Source organism: Hippichthys cyanospilos, chromosome 2 (assembly GCF_059441005.1).
Source record: "Hippichthys cyanospilos isolate Australia breed blue-spotted pipefish chromosome 2, RoL_Hcya_1.0, whole genome shotgun sequence".
NCBI lineage: Eukaryota > Metazoa > Chordata > Actinopteri > Syngnathiformes > Syngnathidae > Hippichthys > Hippichthys cyanospilos.
Window position 1 is genome coordinate 9905517 of NC_142370.1, and position 22385 is coordinate 9927901.

General features: G+C 39.8%; 2 protein-coding genes and 1 long non-coding RNA gene across 3 annotated transcripts; 1 reads left to right on the forward strand and 2 right to left on the reverse strand.

The window, feature by feature from the left end:
• Window positions 1-4653: 4653 nt before the first annotated feature.
• slc17a9b (solute carrier family 17 member 9b) lies at window positions 4654-17707 on the reverse strand. The gene is made up of 13 exons (XM_088407417.1): window positions 17374-17707; window positions 14663-14860; window positions 14410-14549; window positions 13748-13847; window positions 13542-13672; window positions 13349-13445; window positions 12454-12550; window positions 11479-11566; window positions 11370-11404; window positions 11169-11284; window positions 9781-9836; window positions 9636-9665; window positions 4654-9273 (listed from the first exon to the last, which is right to left on the reverse strand). Exons 1-13 carry the CDS (start codon window positions 17505-17507, stop codon window positions 9095-9097), a joined length of 1401 nt encoding a protein of 466 aa, XP_088263543.1. The 5' UTR covers window positions 17508-17707; the 3' UTR covers window positions 4654-9094.
• LOC148427189 (uncharacterized) lies at window positions 17399-19100 on the forward strand. The gene is made up of 2 exons (XR_015864726.1): window positions 17399-18047; window positions 19034-19100. It is a non-coding gene; the product is annotated as an uncharacterized LOC148427189 (long non-coding RNA).
• Window positions 18904-22214, reverse strand: LOC148427190 (glucose-induced degradation protein 8-B homolog). Its single transcript, XM_088407418.1, has 5 exons — window positions 22134-22214; window positions 21720-21849; window positions 21445-21641; window positions 20972-21169; window positions 18904-19676 (listed from the first exon to the last, which is right to left on the reverse strand). Exons 2-5 carry the CDS (start codon window positions 21835-21837, stop codon window positions 19503-19505), a joined length of 687 nt encoding a protein of 228 aa, XP_088263544.1. The 5' UTR covers window positions 21838-21849; window positions 22134-22214; the 3' UTR covers window positions 18904-19502.
• Between the last annotated feature and the right edge of the window lie 171 nt (window positions 22215-22385).

The following is a 22385-nucleotide window of genomic DNA, read 5'->3' on the forward strand; positions in this document are numbered from 1 at the left end:
TTGTAAAGAGCACATAAAAAAAAAAAAAAGAGGGCGGGGGTGAGGGGAGCTGGTGGTGTGAGCGATGTGAAGCTGGAAGAAATGAGTTGGGGGGGGCACCATTTAACCCCCTCACTTGCATTTGCAAATAGAATGCTGAGCTTTTTTTTTTTTTAAATCAGTTTTACGCAGAAACATTTGGCAGTTTCACCTATGTTAAGTTTGATTCATATAAACTGGGGGCAAAACTGCATATTATCAAGCAAATCTGCCCCCCTTTTTGCGATCTATACATATATATTTTTTTCTTACCAGCTGACAGACATAATGTCTGTTTACTTCTATATTGAAACTGATCTACCCTGATAGAGGATGTGTGATCGGCGTCTTTGCCGAGATAAAACGCAATTAATTTGTTGTGTTGGGTAAAGAAAAGATTTGTTCATATTTGAACAGTTGTGATGCCTCCATCTGACACTCCCTGAAAAGGAATAGCATTGCTTTTTTTTCTATTTTTTTTATGATATTCCCGCTCCAGAGGTCTGCAACGTAGGGTTACAAAGACGTGTGGCTTTTTTATCGTTCTTCAGGGTTTTTCAAAGTTAAGAGTACTTCATCTGATAATCGTAGTTTGTTGGTTTTCTAAATGTAAAACCGAGGTCTATGAAGCAACACGCAATAATTTACAAGTTAAAAAACAAAAAAAACACTCAAACGAAAATGTGTTTGTTTCTTCAAAGTAGACATCTGTTTGCCAAAATGAAAGCTTAAAACATGTTTGGTATTTTCTCAGTCACTGCAGATCATAGATGTTAAACTCCAGTCCTTGAGGGTCGGTATCCGATATGTTTCCAATGTTTTTCTCTCAAACACATCTGAATTAAATGATTAGGATGATTTTCTAGCTCCTGCAGAGCTTTCTGATGAGCTAATCATTAGACTGTAGATAGTGATTTGACCAATTTTTATTCATATATATATATCTTTTTTTTTTTTTTTTATTCTCCATATTATGTTCATTAACTTCCGCTCGCTCCAGTGTTGTAGTTTTGGGTAAGAGTTTTTAGCCAATCAGAATGTATCTTGTGTCGTCAGACTGTAGTATGAAATCTGTCTATCAACAGGAACATATAGTTAGTTGATAGATAGTTGCGATAGCCAATCAGATCACGAGATGGAGACAGTAAGGCCAGCGAGAAGGCCTCACACTGAACGTGACATGTACGCGTCCTGTAATTGGATGAATTGGATGGGAGCGGCGCTATGTAGCGCAACCAAGCTACACAGTATTGCTTGGTTGATCTGAATTAACGGTGTAGAAAACACCGGAGCCAAAGCCAGGGACCTTAAGCAGAAAAATTAAATATAAGTACCCGCTTTTTTAAATCCACAATGGCTGAAGGAGATAAAAAGGTCAACCAAGTCATTGAAGTCTTCTCGAGGAAAGAAAGAAAAATGGAATTTGTGTGGAAATAAATGTTTTGGGGGACCGCCATTTTGGTGCGTGCAAGCATTTTATTTATATTTTTTGTTTTGAATGTTTTTATAATTTTATTTCATTCATAGTCAATTAATGGATATCACATATCAAGTGTTTTAATTCCTGATGCGAGTTTATTGATGTTTAAACGCTAGGGAAAATTGCCTGTTTAGTACACGAATAAGGTGATGCGACGCCCGTGCAATTTCTCCAGCTGTGATTTGGATTGGTTGTTACCCAATTTCTGAGCAACTACGATGTCATTTTCAGACAAAACAAAATAGTCTTCCTTCCCCAAGATGGATTAAAAACAGATAGATTTTACTGCAGAATTCATTATTCCATGAATGCAATACTCTCAAAATGCAGATTTTAGACTAGTTGCTGCACAGAATACACAGAATTCTATACTCAGTAATACGCAAACACATGATCTTAGTTGTTTATTTTTACAAGCCCTCTTTTTAGTCCTCCTCCGGCCGGTGGGTTCTTCTCATTGTTTAATGTTAAAACAACGCAGGTGCGAGGCTGGTCCCTCTGGGTTTTATTAAAACAACGCCCCTCTCAAGGCCGACCGCTCGCTCTGTAGATTTAACGTGGACCATATGTGTGGCAGGAGGCAAACAGCTGATGGAGTTTAATTGACACAAATCAACATATTTGGTTGCGAGCGCGTGCGTACCGGCCAACATGAAAATCGTCAGTGATCTCGAGCATCGGGATTGTTTGGATGGGTCGGATATGGATTGGACCCCGGTAGGACAGGGAAGAGGATCGAACACAAGACGGTATTCATTTGTTCCTACGGAGTCCTATTTTTAAAAATCGCAACTCAGGGCCTTTTCATGTTCTACCGTGCAAATAAAAGGCCTTAAAACACAGTTCTTATACCTGTTCAAAAGTCCAAATCCAAACATTGTAAATGGATTACATTATGTAATTCTTGTACACGTCAAACGTGTCCCAATGTTTGAATTTTAAATAGAAATTCGAAATATTAAGAAATAATAGAACATTGCCATTAATTTCATGATTAAGGATTTATTTTTTTTAAATGCAGTTTTTTTTTGTTGTGGAAATTGCCTCTCAATAGCACCGATGGTATCGGTAATTGGTATTGGCGATTCCTCAAGAGTTGAGCACTGCTATCGGTCTGAACAAAAGTGGTCTCAAATATCCCTAGGTGGCAGTAGAGCTATGGATCACTTTTCCAGACTTTAGTGGCTTTGCCAAACAAAGAGGGATTATAAAGTAGTAAATTTAGCCTTGTCGTAATAGTTAAAAGTAGTAGTAAGTCACGGGGGATATTCCGACAGTGAGCTAAAAGGCGCAGCGCAATTAGCACATAAAGCCCATCAACGGGGCCCAATATCGCAGTCCTCCAAGGAGCGGCAGACTTATAATGCCTCCTGATCTATTACCGCAAAGTGATTAATCCTCCCCACACAATGACCAGTCTTCGACTGGGCCCCCGTATTACGAGGTGGCCCTTTACGGCAGTCGATTTTGGCGTTAATTAGCATTCAAGTCGGGGAGCAGCGACAAGCCCTCCACCAGGAGAAAGGACAGGCGTGGAGATGGCGACGCAGTGAAATGTCATTAACTTGATGTTAATTACTAATTAATGGGGCTATTTCATTTACATGTATCTATGGCTCTCTGATGGCGTCTGCCTTAAGCGGGTTGCTCTGACTGGCCGGCAAGTTGGGAGGGAGGGGGTGGGGTATTAGTTCTCGGCTTCCTTTCTGCTAATTAAATAGCAGCTCGCTCATCACTGTTATGTCTGATTTTAACGGCGCCATTTTGTGTCAGGGAGAGCGCGCCACCTCACGATGGGCAAAGCTGTTTGATCATCAAGCCCACCTACTTGGAACTTCTTGAATACTTTTGGTGAGCCCTCCCTTTCTTCTTCTAAGCACATGGGCCACCTGTTTCTATGGCAACCTAGCTGTTGGGTCCCATGGGAAGGAGTGGGCTGGTTTGACAAGCGTCTGGCCATTCGCGCATGTCCAGTGCCTGCCAGCCAGCATGGCACGCAATGTTTTGCCATATGGTGCCACCAAGTACAGTACGTACGTCCCGCTGGCGTGGACCTGGGCTGTCGGGCCGGGGTGGAACCAGGACCTACTTTAGAACCGGGTCTACGGCTGATGCTGTGAGAGATTGCGAGGTGAGGTCAAGTCGTCCTTTTGGCCTTCAGTCTTAGCGCTTGCCTGATAATTCACCCTTTACTGCCTCCCAGTGGCAAAATACTGAAACAACATGAAGATGCCTTAATTATTGCAGCCAGTTCACAGGTATTGACAAAATATTTTTTAATAAAAGTTAGGACATGCTTAACAGCATAAGTTAAATTTTATAACACTGCATTTTTGCAGTAACCTTTTTTTCAACAACTCTCAGAAGAGCGGTCAGCAACAAATCATATATGTGTGACAGGAATGGAGGATAACCGACAGAAAATGGAAAAGACAAGCAATGCGGTAAAGAGAAAAAGAGACGATTCTGAGGAACACCGTATTCCTTGAATTGGTCATGTGTCATGATCATGGGTTAAAAGCATTCACAGAGCGAAACATCAAAAAGATGCGTGTCCGAGGTGTGATTAATTATGTCGTAATCTGTAACAATAACATGACTCGTCCTGGTTTCTATTGCTGACCCTACCAAAAATAGTAATGATGAAGGGATGGAACGAGACACAAATCCCACAAGGGGAGATGTCTCACAAGACTGTCAACGAGGAGATGAGATTTTCATAAAAGTTGTAATATTTAATAATGGCTTTGAGAAAATTTGCTGTGTTTGAAGTATTTTTTTTATTGTGCAGAATACATGAACATGAACCTGCAAATGTTAACATTTTTCAGCTGGAGCTGAAAATTTAACTCTTACTTAATAATTTACCAAATTGCATACTGCTGTTTACTGTGAGATATGGTGTATATCTTTTTTTTTTATTTTTACTTTTTCAGTGTTTACAAACTGTCTTCGTTACCTTAAGATGATATTTTACTATCATCATGTTACACATCATGGATTTCTCCTGTAAAACTGCAGCTATTGAAAATTTTGGTACTTGCATAATAAAAAAAATAAAAACAAAAAAAAAACACATTTTTTACTTCATGAAATCAATTGTAAACACAAACATAAAGAACCAACCTTTAGATTATATATATATATATATATATATATATATATATATATATATATATATATATATATATATATACATACAGTCGGCCCCCGGCTTACGAACACCCTGATTTACGAACAATTCGCCTTACGAGCGTGGATCACGGAGATTTTTGTCCCCCACTTACGAACAAACCTTTCGCCTTACGAGCAATCCGACATGCCGGCCATTAAGTATGTGAATATGTTTCTCGCTTAACTGCGTCAACAAAATCAGCAGATGCGTCATTTAAACCTTCAGTAGATACTTGTGGCAGTAACGTGAACGCTATTGGTCTTACAACGTCACAGTGACTGTCTCAGTCACGGTGTGTAAATATATTACCATTTAAGTGTAGTGTTTGTACAGCTAAAGGGAAAAACAGCTGACATGAAATTAAATGTGCAGAATGCAGGACAAAGAATTGTCATTGGTTTAAATGTGTTTTTTTTTTTTAAATTAATTGTCAATACATTCCAACCGTTTAAAAAAAGTGCGAATAAGTATCAGTCAGTCACGGAGATGCCAATATGATATTGGTCGATTAAGGTCACCCGGTCTCACTCACGGAGATGCTATTGGCCGGCGTCACACGTCAATCACAGAAGTGCCGATATGCTATTGGCCGAACGCCTTTATCTAGCTTGATGGCACAGGATGGAAGGAAGGAGAGAAAATGAGTGAAAAACGGAAGGGAGGAATGTTGTGAAGACTTTGCAAACTTTATCTGTTAGACATAGCTTCCAAAATTACTAGCAGCGGTAAAGGAAGAAATAAGAGGATGATGTTTTAGTATCTCCGTGATTAGCACCCTGACTGAAAGAGTTACTGTGACACTGTAAGACCAATAGCATATCTACTTCGCCGTGTTGACTTTGAGCGATGGTCTCTGCTCCCCTCCGCGTCCACCCAGCTCAAGTCACGTCATTCCAAAGGTAAAAGTCATTTTTCCTTTGTACTTATTATTTAATGCAAATTTACAGATTATGTCACTCAATTTTAATATATGTGTAGTCGTGGTGTTTTTACCTAGGGCTTTTGCGCGCATTGCACGCATTCACGAATTAACATGGGTTTGGATTGCCCGTTATACGAGCAGTTCGAGATACGAGCATACCCGCTGAACGGATTAAGTTCGTAACCCGGGGGCCCACTGTATATATATATATATATATATATATATATATATATATATATATTTTTTTTTTTTTAATAGTTTAATTTAAACTGTGAGTATCGATTATTCTCTTCCATAATTTTTGGTTGATGAGACGAAGCCACATCAGAACTACAGGAGCGATGTTGCTGGCTGAAATGGCACATTTAAAGTCAGTCTGGTTTGACAAAATTGTCAAAAATACGAATAGCAACCATGTCAGTTGAGTCATTTAAGTCTATTAAAGTGCCTATGAAAAGTAATCCGACCGCTCTCGCCTGCCTATCTATTAGATAGCGACTAATTTATGCTAGCAGATTCACTAAACACTTGCAAGAGGCACCGTACAGTAAAACTTCAGTGTCATTAAGTTGTTTTTTAGTCCCATGAACTGCCGATTGAACGAGATTTCAGAACAACATTGTGTTGTTTATACTGGAAGTCAGGACTGAAGTCAGAACAGATTGCGCTGCAAGGAACAACTTCAAAATAAAAGCATACCAAGGCATTCATTTCCACATATTATTTGGTCCAGTGGAGTTTATTTTGAAGTTGGATGGCCTTGTTTAATGGACATGCAAAGCTCTGTTGCAATTCTAGCCCAACAGGCCACAAAAACGCCAAAAGAAAATCTTGTGCTGCCCAAAGATAAGAAATCTTGTGGCGCTCCGATCTCATCGAAACATATCTTGTCCCATCCCTAGTAAAGACATTTTGTCCGACACAAAACAACCAAAGCATATTTCGCAAAGAAATACAAACGGCCATTAAAAGATGCATACAAAGATGTGCTTTCGTACGTTATGACAACGCAGGTGCGAGCCCGGTCCCTCTGGGTTAAGTCAAACGTACGTTAAAGTCAAGGTGCTACGCAGTGCCATGATGATCACATCACCGCGACTCCCAAGCAGGCACAAAAGCATAAATGCATAGATTGGCAAAGTCAAGTAAGCACTGAAACTAAATACCTAAACTTCCAAAAGCCAACAGGAAATGCTACAAGCAACCATTTACAATTTATGTTGTGTGTGACATCACTGTCTTACAAATTTCAGAGCTCCCATTGGCCCAAAACACCTTGCGACATTTATCATGTCATGTGTGCAACAGGTTCACAGCAAAGCAAAGACCTCCCAAATAAGACAAGATGCTGCTTTCACAAACGCGAGATCACTTAAAGACTAGTCACGTCTATCAGCGGTTTCTTTGCAAATGCAAATTTACCTATGTATTTCTCTAAAAATATGCCAAATACATAAGCCATAAAAATATATCAGTACGGTAAACAAAATAATTGAGGTATTTCTACAGCATAAAACAACATAAAAAACGTAATTGTCAGTAACTTTGGTCTTTTTTCTTTCAAACGTGTTGCAAAAGCAAACAGGTGGGACGACACTCGTTAGCACAATGCCTCTTCACTGCACCAGAACACAACATGTAACCACGGCGATGGGGAGGGAAAAAAACTGTTACAGAAGATTGCTGCCAATAACACTTCACACAAAAACACAAGGAAGAGGCAGAACGAACAAATGCTTGACACATTTTGTAACTCGAATGCCACTCAAGGATGAGGTGACACTGCACAAGCACTTTCTTAAAATGAGGAACATTCAAAGTGCACAATTATGCGAAGGCTAAAATCAAAGTCTGGATCATCAGGAGAGATGAAAACTTGACCGAATGCACTTGGTTAACAACGGGGAAAATGACCTATCCATTAATTAGCCTTAATTGCTTCAAGAGACGTGAAATAAGAATCAAAATAAAATGTACAGAATTCATAATTTACTGAGTTTTTTTGGTGGTGGTGGTATTTTCATCCCATTTCCCATTCAATTCTTTGACGCCTTGATAAAGATAAGGAATAAAGACTTTTAAGATCTGAGAGAACAGGAAATATTAAGAAGCATCATGTTTTTGCTTTTTTTTTTGTCGCACAACTACATAAGAGTGGCTTTGATTGGAGAATGGGTGAAAAAAAATTGAACATCACATAGTCAATAGAGTGGTAAATGCCATCTCAGTTGACAGTTCATCAGCTGTAAACTATTGCACTCACCATTATCAAATCTTTTGCTTTGTCCCAGCAGCCATTAGAAGCTTGCTGTGTCATTTACTTCTCGCCCATCTCAGATTGTTAACATTGGAAATATGCCGTAAGGGGAGTGGACCACAACATTAGGTTAGCCTAATGCTACATTTCCTATGATTCTAAGACATGGAAAAAGGAAGTAGCAGTTCCGGTTCCATTATGAGAAAAACGTAGAAACATACTAACCAGCAAACAGATGCGGATGACAATGAGAATGCTGGTGTAACAGAAACTAATTCGTATTAAAGGTGACTTAACTGAAAAGTCTAAGGCGCTGTGGGTTACAAGGCTCACTGATAATTTTGGTGAAAATTAAAGGGTTTTTATCGGGCCGATACCTGGCATTATCTCAAGGTGTCGGTACTCCTAACAGAAGATGGTGCAAGTATTGGATGCTCTCTTGGAGCACTCATACCGACATTGGTCAGAGAAAAAGTGGTATTGAGAATCCCTAGTTTCAAGTGCGCCTGCTCCAAAAAATACAGTACACTTAAGTTACGGAAAAAGCTTCACCGTGAAATTATTGCCCAGTCTCTAGCCTCCCTGAACATGTCCCTGACACCACGCTGGTCTTTTTATGAACTGAGGCTGTGCATCCACAGCAGGGATCACCAACCTTTTGGAAACTGAGAGCTACTTCTTTGGTACTTATATATAGTATATAGTATAGTATATATATATAGTATATATAGTATAGTATATACTATATATAGTATTATATAGGGCTACCAGTTTGATACACATGTCTGTAATGACAAATTCGCTCAAAATATGTCATACCATTATTGTTGAAGGTTAATTAATATTATATCATTTTATGTGAAGACATCAATCATGTAAATGACTTCCCCTGATAATTAAGAAAAAGCAGTAGTAAATCAAGTTGTATATGTAACGTAAATGTAATATATGTGTAACTGTTTGTGAAATACCTGGAAAATCACATTATTCTAAGACTTGTGAGCTATTTGCAGAACAGGCTTCGGGCTACTTATGTGATCCTTGGTGGCTACCCGGTGCCTGCAGGCACAGCGTCGGTGACCTCTGATCTACAGCACGGGAGCAACCATTAGGCAGACGGTGTGCTTTGTGCGCAGTATGTACATATGTGAAAGTGACAGACAGAAAGAAGGACAGAGCGAGAGGCAGACCTCGCATGCTAACAATACAGCTTATAATCACGTCAGGCCTGGGACGGCATCTTCAAAGGTGTATGTGCTGGTGGCGTATCTTGCCGGGGTCGATGTCGACGCGGCGGGCCTCGGCAAAGGCCAAGAAGATGCACAGGCCGAGCAGATTGACGGCGCTGATGAGGCCAAACATGGACGCCCATGAGCCCGTGGACTCGATGAGATACCCCGAGAAATACACCATAAGGACCCCTACGCACACAACAAACACCGGATTAAGACCAAAGAGATGAAAGGTGCGTGTGATAGCTCCACCATGCTGCTGGAAAATATCACAGTTCATGGCAGCTCGCTCCCAGGTCCAGCAACTGTCCGTCAGTCAGTGTCGTCCATTATTGTGTCGTCCTATCTGTCGCAGACACTTTCTTGATGAAATAAACATGGCACAGCTGAGGCACCTCCGCTGACAGCGGGCGCATGAGCTCAAAGTCAGCATTTTGAGTGGTGGATTAATTATTTCACCAAAGTGTGAGTTAAAAGGTGAAAGATGAAAAAAAAAATCTCAGGAAGGATTTTTGTTTCCACCCCACTGATGCCAAATGAAAGAAACTCACCTGAGAATGCGCCACATGTGTTCATAACACCTGTCAAAGTTAAATAAATAAATGTATAAATAAGTAAACCACATACATTGTTCATTTTTTTTAATAAAATAATCCCCTTATGGAAATTTCCATCCAAGTATTGTTTTTCACTTACCAAACAAGGCTCCTGCACAAGATGGAGCAAGATCTTGAACATTTACAGACACACCACTGTAAAGCAATAAGGACATTAGTGCACCTTGTTCAGTTCAGTGTCAAATATGAGCAACAATATAATCAGACAGAGACAACGAGATGCATCTCATTCGATTAATTAGTTATTTTAAAAATGGACAATTCTTGATGGATGGAAGGAAAATTAGCAAAAATACTGAAAGTGAGGTTTTGCTAAATGGGTGCTTTACAAGCCGTGTTTACAATAGTGACTAACAATTTCATGGTGGCACTTAGGTAAGCTATGCATAAGCTATGAATACATTTCTTTGAAACAATTTGAGAAATGGCGGGTAGAAGCTAGATAAAATAGTGCGCAAATATGTGGGATTATGTGGAATGCTTTAGAATCAAAATAGAATGGTTTTGAATATATGGAATGATATGTGGATTAATATGGAAGAAACTGAATAATGACAACAAAAGAAGAAAAACTCACAATACCACTAACCCCTCCAGAAACAAATCACTTGTGTCACTTTCAGATTCTGTCGTACAATGATTGAGAAAGGCTGCTTTTTTGTTTCCTCATTAATCCCAGTAGCAGAGAAGTAAAACAGGTAAAAAGTCAAACACACACATTGTATGTCTTATGCAGGAATGCGACCAATCAGGTGTGACACTTCAAGTATGCCGGTATGCCTCTTTTGATGTGCGCCAATCGCAATACTGAAATGGTCATGTCAGAATCTAGTCTGGAACCTGCAAGGGCGCCATTAGGTATCCGAACTAATCTAACAGAGGCATTATTTGAGGTCCAACTTACTTAAAATCTCAATATAATATCAGCAGTCACACAGTCAAGTACGCATGCACGACAGAATTCACTGATGAGCAACGTCGCGTGCTTCACTTTGCACATTTGCGCACCCTACCTAACTTTCAACCATGACAACAACAGAGCCTGGGTAGAACAAGTTTTTTTTTTCCTGAAAAGCGGTCGAAAGATGTGCTGCGGCTTGAAGCACATTTAAATGTGGTGCAAGATTTATCGCTCATGTCCTCAGCTAGTAAACAAAAGCTGTTTGATACAGGGTTGAACATTTTCTGTCATAAAGATGACTGAAAATGTTCCCTATGGATTTAAAATAAAGTTCAGATTGTATGCATAGCTCGCTAGTCATATTTTTATTTGATTTTATATGTAGTTCTGTTACTGGTGTATCACTATAGAGCCCAATTACCACACTGACAATAACTAAGTCAAATAACTTTCAAAGACTGCTTTGACAGGAATAAAGAGATGTGTTTACAAACAATCACCACAAAGGGAAGTGTCTGATCTAATCAGGGCTAATCAGCATGTGGTTTCAAGGAGACTGGCACTACCTGTGACTGAAGGTGGTGAGGCCCATAGTGGCTGACACAAAGGCTACGGCCCAAGAGAAGGTGGTGTTTCTGCACAGAAGCAGCGTAAACACACTGGAAACCCCCATTGAAAAAAACTAAATGGAAAAACAAAGAAAAACAGATCAATGAAAAATGTAAGGGTTGCACAACGTTTCAAGAACGGACAATGAATATAGGTACCTGCATCAATTTTCTGACGGAGGCCGTATCAACGCCTGTCAGGAGGACATTTGGAAAGCCGCTTGAGTGAAGGCACAACGTTTTTAAGTGGCAATGTTGACTTTTATACCTTGACTTATTAGATGGTCGGACAAATAGCCACTAAAGACCGACGAGGGAATTGCTACCAACCAAGGAATGACATTGAACACCCATCCCTGGACAGAGAGATTTTTTTTTTTTTTACTGAGGTTAGAAAACACATTTGGTTCAAGTGCATTACCCATTTCATTTATTACATTTAAACTCTTTGTCTGCATAAAAAATAGACTTGCATCATCCTTCACAACTGCAGTCTACTCTGCTACCATTACTGTGTTACTGCCTCCTGTCCATAACAAGAAGAGAGGCACAACCATGTATACAAAAGTACTGTAACATATTATAATGAACAAAAACAAAAAGTATTGTGTTACCATCAGGAACATAGCTAGTATTTTTTTTTTTCTGTGGGGCAGTCATGGTAACACAACACCTGGCCAAGTGTGGCCATTCATGTATGCATTTGCATGCACATCATTCTTTATTAAGCAATGTAGGCATCAAGGGTCTATCTAACAAGACTGCATGCATGTAAAAATAGCAGGGAAAAAGAAACAATCAGATACCAAATCTTCCCCGTGATGAAAAGTTAGCCAAAAAGTGATGCCACCTCAAGTCAAGGTTAGGGTTCTTTATCATGCAATTAGTCAGTTTTGAGCAGTAAATAATACATTTATTATATCAGTCTTAATATGCAATTACTATAAGTAAATAGTGTCAGGGCATCAAGGGTCTAACGAGACTGAATGCAGGTAAAAATAGCAGGGAAAAAACAAGTCATATCAAATCTTCTCTGAGGTGAAAAGTTAGCCAAAAAGCGATGCCACCCCGAGTCACCATATAGCTCCACCCCTGATCACAACAACAAAGGTATAAACCCTTTGCTGTTTATTCAGCCACACAATCCAGTTTGAAACAAAAGGCTGAGCAGGTTCTTGCTTCTAAAAGCTTAATCACATGTGTGCCTTCATTATTTTTGCCCTCCTCAAATAGATTGGGTTACCTTAGCATCAGGGAACATTTCTTTAAAGAAGGTTGGCAGCCATGACAACAAAGTGAAGAAGGTGCTTGCTGTGCAAAGATGTGTAATGATCACGGCGCTGCTCAGCAAATAAAACAATACAGAGAAAAACACAAAATCAGTGGCAACACACATTGGTAGCATCACATGTTGTAGATGTAACGTGTTCAATATATGTCAAGGGCGAGTTATTCTTGTTGTTAAATGTAACCATCATCAATTATCTGGATTTGTTCACCTTCTAGCATACCATGAAATAAAGTCAAGTAAATCAGGCCAGAGAAATTGCTGGAAAGGTGAAAAATAAACAAAAATGATCACGGATATCATCAGGACCATAACTAGAACAGATTTTCCTTGTCTCATGAAATGTGGCATCAAAATTGAGTCATACTTATCCCTTGAAACATAAGTAGAGACATTTTGGTTATGGGCAAAGCGATTAAATATAAAGTACCTCAGTTAAAATTTTAAAATGAATGCACAAGACTTTTTTTTTCTGCCTTGGGTAGCCGTTTAGTGTATACTATCAGAAAAAAGTCAAGCTAACCGAAGCAACATGACGGCTTACTTAAATATTAACATGTATGAATTATTGGAACGATGGGAATGATCTATTCCATGAGGTGAAATGAAAGAGTTAAATATTAGGAATGTGAAATGGGAAAACTCAAAATGTAAAATGTTAAATCTCCCATGGTGAATAAATGGGGAATCTTCCCATTGCAAATAAATTGTGAAATATTAACGGGTGAAAAACATGGATTTGGGGAAAATATTGGTATGTATGAAGTACCGGAATGATGGGAATTATCACTAATTGGAACTTTCACACATATTCCCGCTCAGTTATGTACAGGTATTATCATTTCCTCACCAAACCGCAGGTTGTTTGAAGAGCCGTAACCAATGCCGCTTGGTCAGTTTGGACTGTGGACCAGCACTTCCCAGGGACTCCAGAGTAATGATTGGCCCTGTGGGCAGAAAAGAACACAGACGAGTTTTCATACCAGAGGACAGTGACCTCCGATAAGAAGACGTTTTAGATAAGACTCAAAATTCTCACTTGCCTTCTCCTCTGAGTAGGTATTTCCACATACAGTATGCCCACAAGACTGCCAGCAGACCCGCCACGTAAAAGACGCTCTCCCAGCCGTACATATCCAGCATGAGGGAACCGGCCCCTCCGATCACAAGGGTTCTGTAAAAAGGCACGCGTGTTGCAATGGCCGCCTCTGCCTGACAGATTGCTTACATGTGACGTGTCGTGGCTCACCCCAGGTAGGAACCGCTGCCAACCGTGCTCATGAGGAACCCTCGCTCACTCTCGACCACCTTCTGAGAGCAAAGGCTGGCCAGAGAAGGGTAATGAACACCTGCAATCAATATTGCACCAATAATCACCAAAAGATATTGAAGCAAAAGTTTCATCTCGACAATATGTATTACAGTATGTTTTTGTTATTGTACTCGTAGCTTCCAAATGAGATCAAATGGTAGCAGGTGTATCATTTAAGTTTGGCTTTGATTTCATGAGTAAGAGGATACGTTAGGAGGACATTATTATTTTCTTTTATTATATGTCATGTTATCATCGCTTTAGATGTCAAAATGTTTTGTGCCTCCCAGTGGGAAACTATTGAATATTTATGCTGCAGACCCTTGAGTTAAATGAATGATACGCTCTAAAAGGAGTGATATTTCTTTTCATGCAATAACTGTACTGGATGTCATTCGGTTACACAGGTGGGGTGGAAAGTGAAACTCACTATTGTTTCTAAAGAAAACAATCTAGCTCAAAGATTAATAAGTTTAACCAGACGCTTGCAGGACCGGCCAAACTAGATATTTGTTGAAGCATTGAGTACGTACGGTCAAACTCAAAATTACTAACAATGACGATTAAGGTGTCACATGGCGCAATTCAAGATCGTTTACCTTGTAAAAGGCCCATGAGGAAGCGAGCCAGTGTCATTGAGATGATGGGCTGGGAGCAAAAATGAGCCAAGATGGGAGTAAAGGCTGTCATTGACCCCCAGGCAGCAGCGGCGAGCAGGAGGACCTTTTCTCCACCCACCCTGTGAGCACACATTGAAGGCTGCATTAGCATCAACTTATAACTGAAACTTTGGTGTGTTATCCATGTTTCACTCAGATGGGATCCAAACAGCAAAAAAATGGTGACACCCACCGGTCACTGACGTAGCCTCCAAACACTTGTGTGAAACAGTAGCCCCAGAAGAAGCTGCCCAGAACCATGCCGGACTCCTTCTTGCTCCAGTTGAACTTCTTCGCCATGCTGACCGCACAGATGGGCATCGCCACCCGTGCACAGTAGAGGAGACATGTGCCAAGCAGGAGCACCACTGTCCATACCCTTGCCACCGGCCTGCACAGGAAGGACTGAACAGGTTTAAAACAGCACCAATATATTAACACCAATCAACATATATGTACATACACACACACACACACACACACACACACACACACATATACACACATACATTCAGTGGGCCCCCAGTTTACGAACTCCCTGCTTTACGTATTTTTTATCTTACGACATGGACTGCGGCGTTTGTTTGTCCCCTTCTTACGTACAAACCTTTCGTCTTACAAACCATCCAACATGCCGGTCAGTGTGTCCGCACTATTTTTTTCGCTTTGCTGCATCAACAAAAATAACTTTTCTTGCATATCACGGAAACGCCAATATGCTATTGGTCTTATGAGGTCACAGTCACGGTCTCAGTCACAGAGATGCCGATATGCTATTGGTCGATTAAGGTCACAGTCACGGTCTCAGTCACGGAGATGCGGATATGCTATTGGTCGGCGTCACGTCAATCACTGAAATGCCGATATGCTATTTGGACGAACGCCTTCATCTAGCTTGATGGCACAGCTGGTCAGTGTGTTGTGAAGACTTTGAAAACTTTATCTGTTAGACATGGCTTCTAAAATTGCAAGTGGCTATAAAGGAAGAAGTAAGAGGATGATGACAATAGAAACGAAGCAGGAGATAGTAAAAAAAAAAAAAAAAGAAGGAGGCGCATGCATAGTTAACCTTGCTAGCGAGTATGGCCGTAACCGCTCGGCAATATGTACAATTCTCAATAACAAGGAAGCTATGATGGCAAGCAAGTCTTCTAAGGGCAAAACTTTCCTTGTCAGGGGACGGAACTCGGTTGACAACAAAATGGAGAGGCTTCTTCTATTATGGATTAAAGAGAAGGAAATCGCCGGTGATATGTTCTCGTTTAAGAAAAGTTCTCGTTTAATAAAAAAATTAAATAAATTCTGCAGGTTCTTCTCTGCTCCCCTCCGCCTCCACCCACCACCAGCTCAAGTCACGTCGCCCCAAAGGTAAATGTCATTTTTCCTTTGTATATTTATGTTATTAAATTTAACTGTACAGTAGATTATGTTACTAATTTTTAATATGTGTATAAAGTCGTGATGTTTTTACTTAAGGTTTTTGCACGCGTTGCACGAATTCACTAATTAAAGTAGGTTTGGATTGCCCGTCATACGAGCAATTCAGGTTACGAGCCTAGCCGCTGAGCGGATTAAGTTCGTAACACAGGGGCCCACTGTGTGTGTGTGTGTGTGTGTATATATATATATATATATATATATATATATATATATATATATATATATTAGACACGCTCTCACTGTTTCTGTTAAAACAGCTAACTAAGTGGGCATCATCATCAAAGCTTAACAACTCTTACCGGTCTTTCAAGTCAAAGCATATGTCTTTTCCCCTTGGCTGTCATTTTTGGAATCCTTGCAAAACCTGTTTTAGTCGTTTTTAAGGCCCTGTATAATATATTTTAAACTTTCCACAGTTAATTGTAGGTATTGAAATGATTATTTGTCAGCTAAATCACAATAGCGATTCAATCTCTTGCCAGCTTATCATTAACAGGGCACTGAAAGCTAACTTATTTGGTGACTGTATTTCCAACCAGGAAGTGACGAGTCTAAGGACGTGCGGCAACATACAGGAATGAGTGAATAGAAAGAAAACAGTATTTTGGCGGTGTTTTGGGATAAATCTAATAAATAATAACGTGGCTCTAAGGCCCTTTACCGTCAAATTATGACAACATTCCGGGAACATATACTTCAACTTCGTAGAAACGATTTTACATGCTGTAGGCTATTCGATGTTATTAAACGCCAAGCTGCCCCATATTAGAATGGTTTGACTTAAAGGGTTACATGCTTCCTAGCATCACTTGTCAATCACTTAAACCTAATTTAAAAGTATGTTAAATCATTTACTATTGATGGCTATGGATCAATTTTTACTGGGCTGGCAGAGAATGAATTACCTGCCACTACATGTTGCTGGTACAGCTCCTGGCACAATGCTGTTATCCATTTTGTAGGAACAAAAGCCTAAAACCTGACTTTTATTTCACACAGTGGTTTTAGCAATGGCTCACATGAAAGCTAAACTCCTCCCAAATAATGCTGATACTATCATTTAATGCAGAAAGAAAGGTCAAAGAGTTTGGTAAGACAAATGTATTATCGCTTACAGAGAATAAAGTGAACATTGAAATAATAGTTTAACTCGTGTAAAAAAAGATGTTGTGTAACATCAGTTACACAGTTCATCTGCTGTGTGAGCCCTTTATATTTTTTGTAACACTTCCACGAGCTTGTGGACTGCATCCCTTCCGTATTCTACCATGGTTAAAAGCTACAAAAAGTTGAATTGTTTTGATACAGACCCCTTCAACGATTGAAATGCGCTTTTATTCAGTTCTATGTCTTCCTAATCAACTGTGTGTTTTTAGTTGCGCTAGCTAGCTTGGTCGCTCGTCTCAATTAATAATAATGGCCAGTGAAACCTTTTAATGTCTTAGCCACGACTTTAAACGTTACCTTGACCAGTTATTGTTGTGTTCGGCGCTCTTCTTGTGACCTCCAGGCACTCCAGTCTTGTCGGCCGGATGGTTCTCCTTGTGACAGAGCAAATCTGGACCGTAGTTCTTGCCATGTTTTTGAATCACTGCCATTCAACGCGTTGTAAGGATGATAGTGGCAGCCTCGACCAGTGGCTTCAGTTTCTTCCCGGCAGCGCAGACAGGAAGACACTGTGGACTTTAGGGGTTCGGAGACACATATCTTTCCGCGAATGAGCTTGCAGAACCGCCGACCGGAAACTGAGGGAAAGAGTCTTGTTTGTCCTGATGCCCCGCTGACGAGAAATCCACGTGTCAGTTTTTAACCCCTGCGTGTCATTGTGAGGCCGGTAGAGGGCGTTCAACAAGGAAGCAATTCCACCACAGCTAAATTCCCCGCACAATAACTCTCGCGAATAACAGATCGCTGTTTTTCGTTTGTTTGTTTTTAATGGCGGTGTTGGTCGTCGTCATGTAGGCACTGTGGATAGTGATCATGCGACATGGGAGAAATGCTTTGGGGCCCAATGTGCGCAATGTGTTGAATTAGACTCCCTGAACACACAAGAGCAGCCTGCGGTTATGTAAATAAGAGTTTAACTTCCGGCAGATGCAGGCGTGACGGTGAAAACGTCTACTTCATGATGGCAGAAGGTACAATTCACCATAACTATCTCTTTACTGTACTGGACCGAGGTTTGGAAACACCTTCAAATTCAAAAAGTTTCAAACACATAGAAGTGTCGAGAAATTTTAAAACTGCTCAGCTGTCATCCACATCACAAAACTGACTGAGAACATATTTAAAGGCATAGTCCAGCCATTTAGCAATTTTGAGCAGTATAAAGTTAATATTTTGTCTTTGATTCATTTGATAATTAAATCATTCTCCATATAAAATCAATGCATTTAATATTTTTTCTCCATTAAGCTGTAAACGTGACTAAAAAGACATCGCGCGATGTCATCATCTGAGTCGAAGGCTTGTGTGATGACCAATCACGGCTCACCTATTTCTAGGTTTGTTCATGTGACATCCATGAGCTGTGCTGATTGGTCATCGCCTGAGCGAGCCTTCAGTACACGACAAAATTTAAACCGGAAGCAAGTGGCAAAATGTGTTTCTAAAAGTACTAGAAGCACATGAAAATAATTTAATCAAAAACACATTTTTTTTTTTACTGCCGCAACTGTTTAATATGGGGACTAACCCTTTAAACTAAGCTGTTATTTTGGCAAACAATGCCTACTTTAAAATAACGAATGTTTTTTTCATTTCAAATACAGCACCTGTGTGGCAACCTCGAGTATTGTTCTATGCAGATATTGATTCAAAAAGGTATCAGCAGGAATGATGATGGTAAACCAGTGGACTTGTGTTATTTGTTCTTGTAGTCTTTATTAGGGTGACTTTCTGTGCCACTTAGTGACCTTTTTGTGACATTTGTTCGGTGGCGTGCCTTATCACAAGTGGTCACAAGCGCAACCTTCGTCATCGAACACTCAAAGCTTTGGTAAAATTGTAAAACTTGCATTTATTGCAAAATAAAATAACAGCGAATGGAAGCACAGCAGCTATCATAAAAGAGCAGCTTATTTCACTCATGTACCTACATCATAGTGTGTCTTTGTGTCTGCAGGTGCCTTTCAACTTTTCAGCCATGAACAGGAACGTCGCGTCAAGCAAGAATTAAAAAATATCCCAAATTTGTTGTTGTGTTGGGTGTTGTCTGCCTGCTGACATATGGAAGTTTCCATTGAGGACATGCACGCACAGCCAGTCATTTTCACTGGAAGCATACCTTCATGGTCACGCGCAAACTCACAGCCTAATTTAGGCTTTATTCACTTTCCTGTACCAACTTTCCCTGCCAATAGACAGAAAAAAAAACTAGTGTACATGTATATATGAAAAAGAAAATACTGATTTCATCTAAATGATAACACCAAGTAATGTAAAATAACACATTCTATTGAGTGAGTGCAAGGTCATTTTTAAATTGTATCAATCCAGTTCAACAGTGGAGAAAGTTTTGGGGGACAAAAATGAGCTCTCATTATGGTGGGGTTACAAATTGATGTTGGAAACGTGTCCATGTTACGCTTTCACTATTTAGGCTCCTCGATGGTCCCCTTACTGAGGTCTGTCATTTTGGGATACTTGACTTTCTTTTGATCAAGTTCGTTTTGAGCCCACAGCAGCAGCTTCAGCAGTTTAGCCAACTTGGGTGTTGACTCCCGATTTTCATAGTCAAGCACAGATTGATTCACTTCGCTCCACACCTGAAAGACAAACAATTATTTAAAGGAGGATCATCTTATTTCCATCGTGTTTACTTAAATAAAACATCGACTGAATCACTGTGCAATGACAACAAATGAAATTCTAATTCTAAAATTGTGCAATAAGGGCTGCCAAAGTGTTAACTTTGGAGATTAATGAAAAAAAAAGAACTCAGTTAAGGCAGTTCTATTTAGTTGAAAAATGTGATTAATCGTGTAACATTTCACTAATAATCATTAACATTTCGCTAGTAACATTTGCTACTAATGTAACATTTCACGACAAAAAAATGTAATCACTCGACAGAGCTAATTGCAGTGAAAATATAAGTGTAAAAATTATAGTGCATGTAGTTCAGAAAAGTATATACAGTAGTCCCCCTACAGTAGGATGTTATTTTGAGAACATTTCATAGACACTAAAGTCTCAACTTTCACAGATCTGATCTGACTGACTTCAATTTGAGCAAATTCTTTGAATGGCTTTAATGTTTTAAATTTACCGAACAATGAATGACATCAATGATGGGATCTGCAAAATAAGACGTTAAGCTGTAATCATCACTCCATGGATTTTAGTGTTTGATTGATATTACTTTTTCCTTAAGCATTTCAATAGACCTCAACTACACAGGGATTTTGTCTATTTATGGACCCCGTCGGTCCCAATTCCCGCACAAATTAACGGCAGTTTCCGCAGGCATCAGAATGTATAATGTTATACCAAGAAAGGAAGAGTTTATTTTTCTTTCAAATTAAGAGTTAATTAATTGAAACACAAATAACACTTATTTTAAATTTTATATGGAAGTGCATAATCAGTAGTGACAGAATTTTCTGGCAAGCGAGAAATAACACAGATGATGTTACACTATCTAGCTCTTGAAGCTAAAAAAAAAACAGATTTAGAGATACATCTACAAATGAAGTTCCAAAGTTCAATAAATCAGACTTGGATGACACAGCACTTTGTTTTCAGTCTTTTTTTTTTTTTTAATCCAAAAATGCCATACGCTGGTATGTGGCCAAAAAATATTTCAAAGAGGGGTACATCATTGAAAAAGAGATTATGAACCACTGGTCTTATAAATTGCCTGTATGAATCGAAGCATTGAATTGTATGTACTCGCACTGACATTACTAGATGCAACTCTCAGGAGCAAAAACAAAACATGTCACATATGTAATGTTTTTGATCACGGTCTCAAGGCTTGTGACAAAACACAGTCACCAAACAATGAGCTACAATAACTTGATAAAAAAAAAAAAAAAAAAAAAAGATGTTTGAAAGTTACCTTTTGTCTCTGCATCATATTGAGCAGATCTCCAAAAGGTGACTCCTCGGGGTTATCAAATGCAAGTAGGGCCAGCGTCCTCTCCATCTCAGTCAGACATTCTCGGCTCTCCTCCCCCTGCTCTGCTAGCTGGGACTGGGCGAATTCCAGGGCGGCTTCAGTCTCCCTCAAGCGGATGAGCTCAATAAGATGCTGTTGCTGCAAGCACAATTGAACAATTCTTAAGCACCAGGTAGAAAAGGTGTGAGGATGTCAGGAATTTTCCTGATGAAATTTTCCGACAAAGGTCCATGTTAGGCTTATACTTGCCTATAACAGAGCAACATTACACAACCAACTTAACTCATTCAAGCTTCCCTTCCACCACTCCTCAGTAGAAAACATCCTGGCCTTTCCAATTATGTCTCATAGGTTTGTACACAACAGTGGACATGAATGAATAGGATGGATTGCAGAGGCATGTATGAAATTACCTGCAAGTGAAAATAAAGGTAGCGATTGGTATCCAACAGTTCCGGATGCAGACTGTTGATCAGTGCAATGGCATCCTGGATTTGTCCCTTCAGGATCATTTCTCTGATCTTGATTCGCTCATCTAAAGATTCCAAGTCCACACTTGGTTCGATGCCAGACTCCATTCTGAACTTCTCTGCTGCTTCCTTGAATCCCTCTGTTGCACACAAAAAACAGGAGTTATAGTCTCTGCTTTGGTTTCAATCGCTCTCGTGTTCATTTTTGAGTACCGCACCTGTTACTAAATAGTTCATTATAAGTCTGTTCATATCAGCTCTCTGAATGTGGACATTGTTGAGTTTATCCATCCATTCGTCCCTCGTTAAGTCGTCTGGTTTCTCTGCATAGCTCATGGTGATGATATCCTTAAAATACAAGGGATAAAGTGGTTTGCATTAGGAGAATGAAGCAATACGTTATTGTCTCAATGATACGATCGTCGTTTAACAGCGACATGCCACCGGAAATATACAAATTGGGCCTCTGCTAAAAACACAACAATGAAGCCTGACTACAGTATACACCAAAACAAAACAACACAACCTCCACTTGGCGATTTCAAACCACCCGAAAAGCTTTGGAAAGGGTGTTCGCGCAAGACCCGGGAAAACAGATACTTAATTTCAGGTTAAAACAGCACTAAAAATACCTTCAAACGAGTAGCTTCTCTTCTGCATTAGCAACTCGCCACAAGATAGCAGCGACGGAAGCGCTTTCTTCCTCGTTCCCCACCTTAGTTGTTTATCAGCGGGGCCAGCGCCTCGACATAACTTTGCTGCCCTCTAGCAGTAACTTTTCGTTACTGCGAAAGGACAAAACAAATGGCACTTTCACTTTGTACTTTAATAACAAAACAAATATACTTTCATAAAAAAAAAAATCTAATGAAGATATGAACATT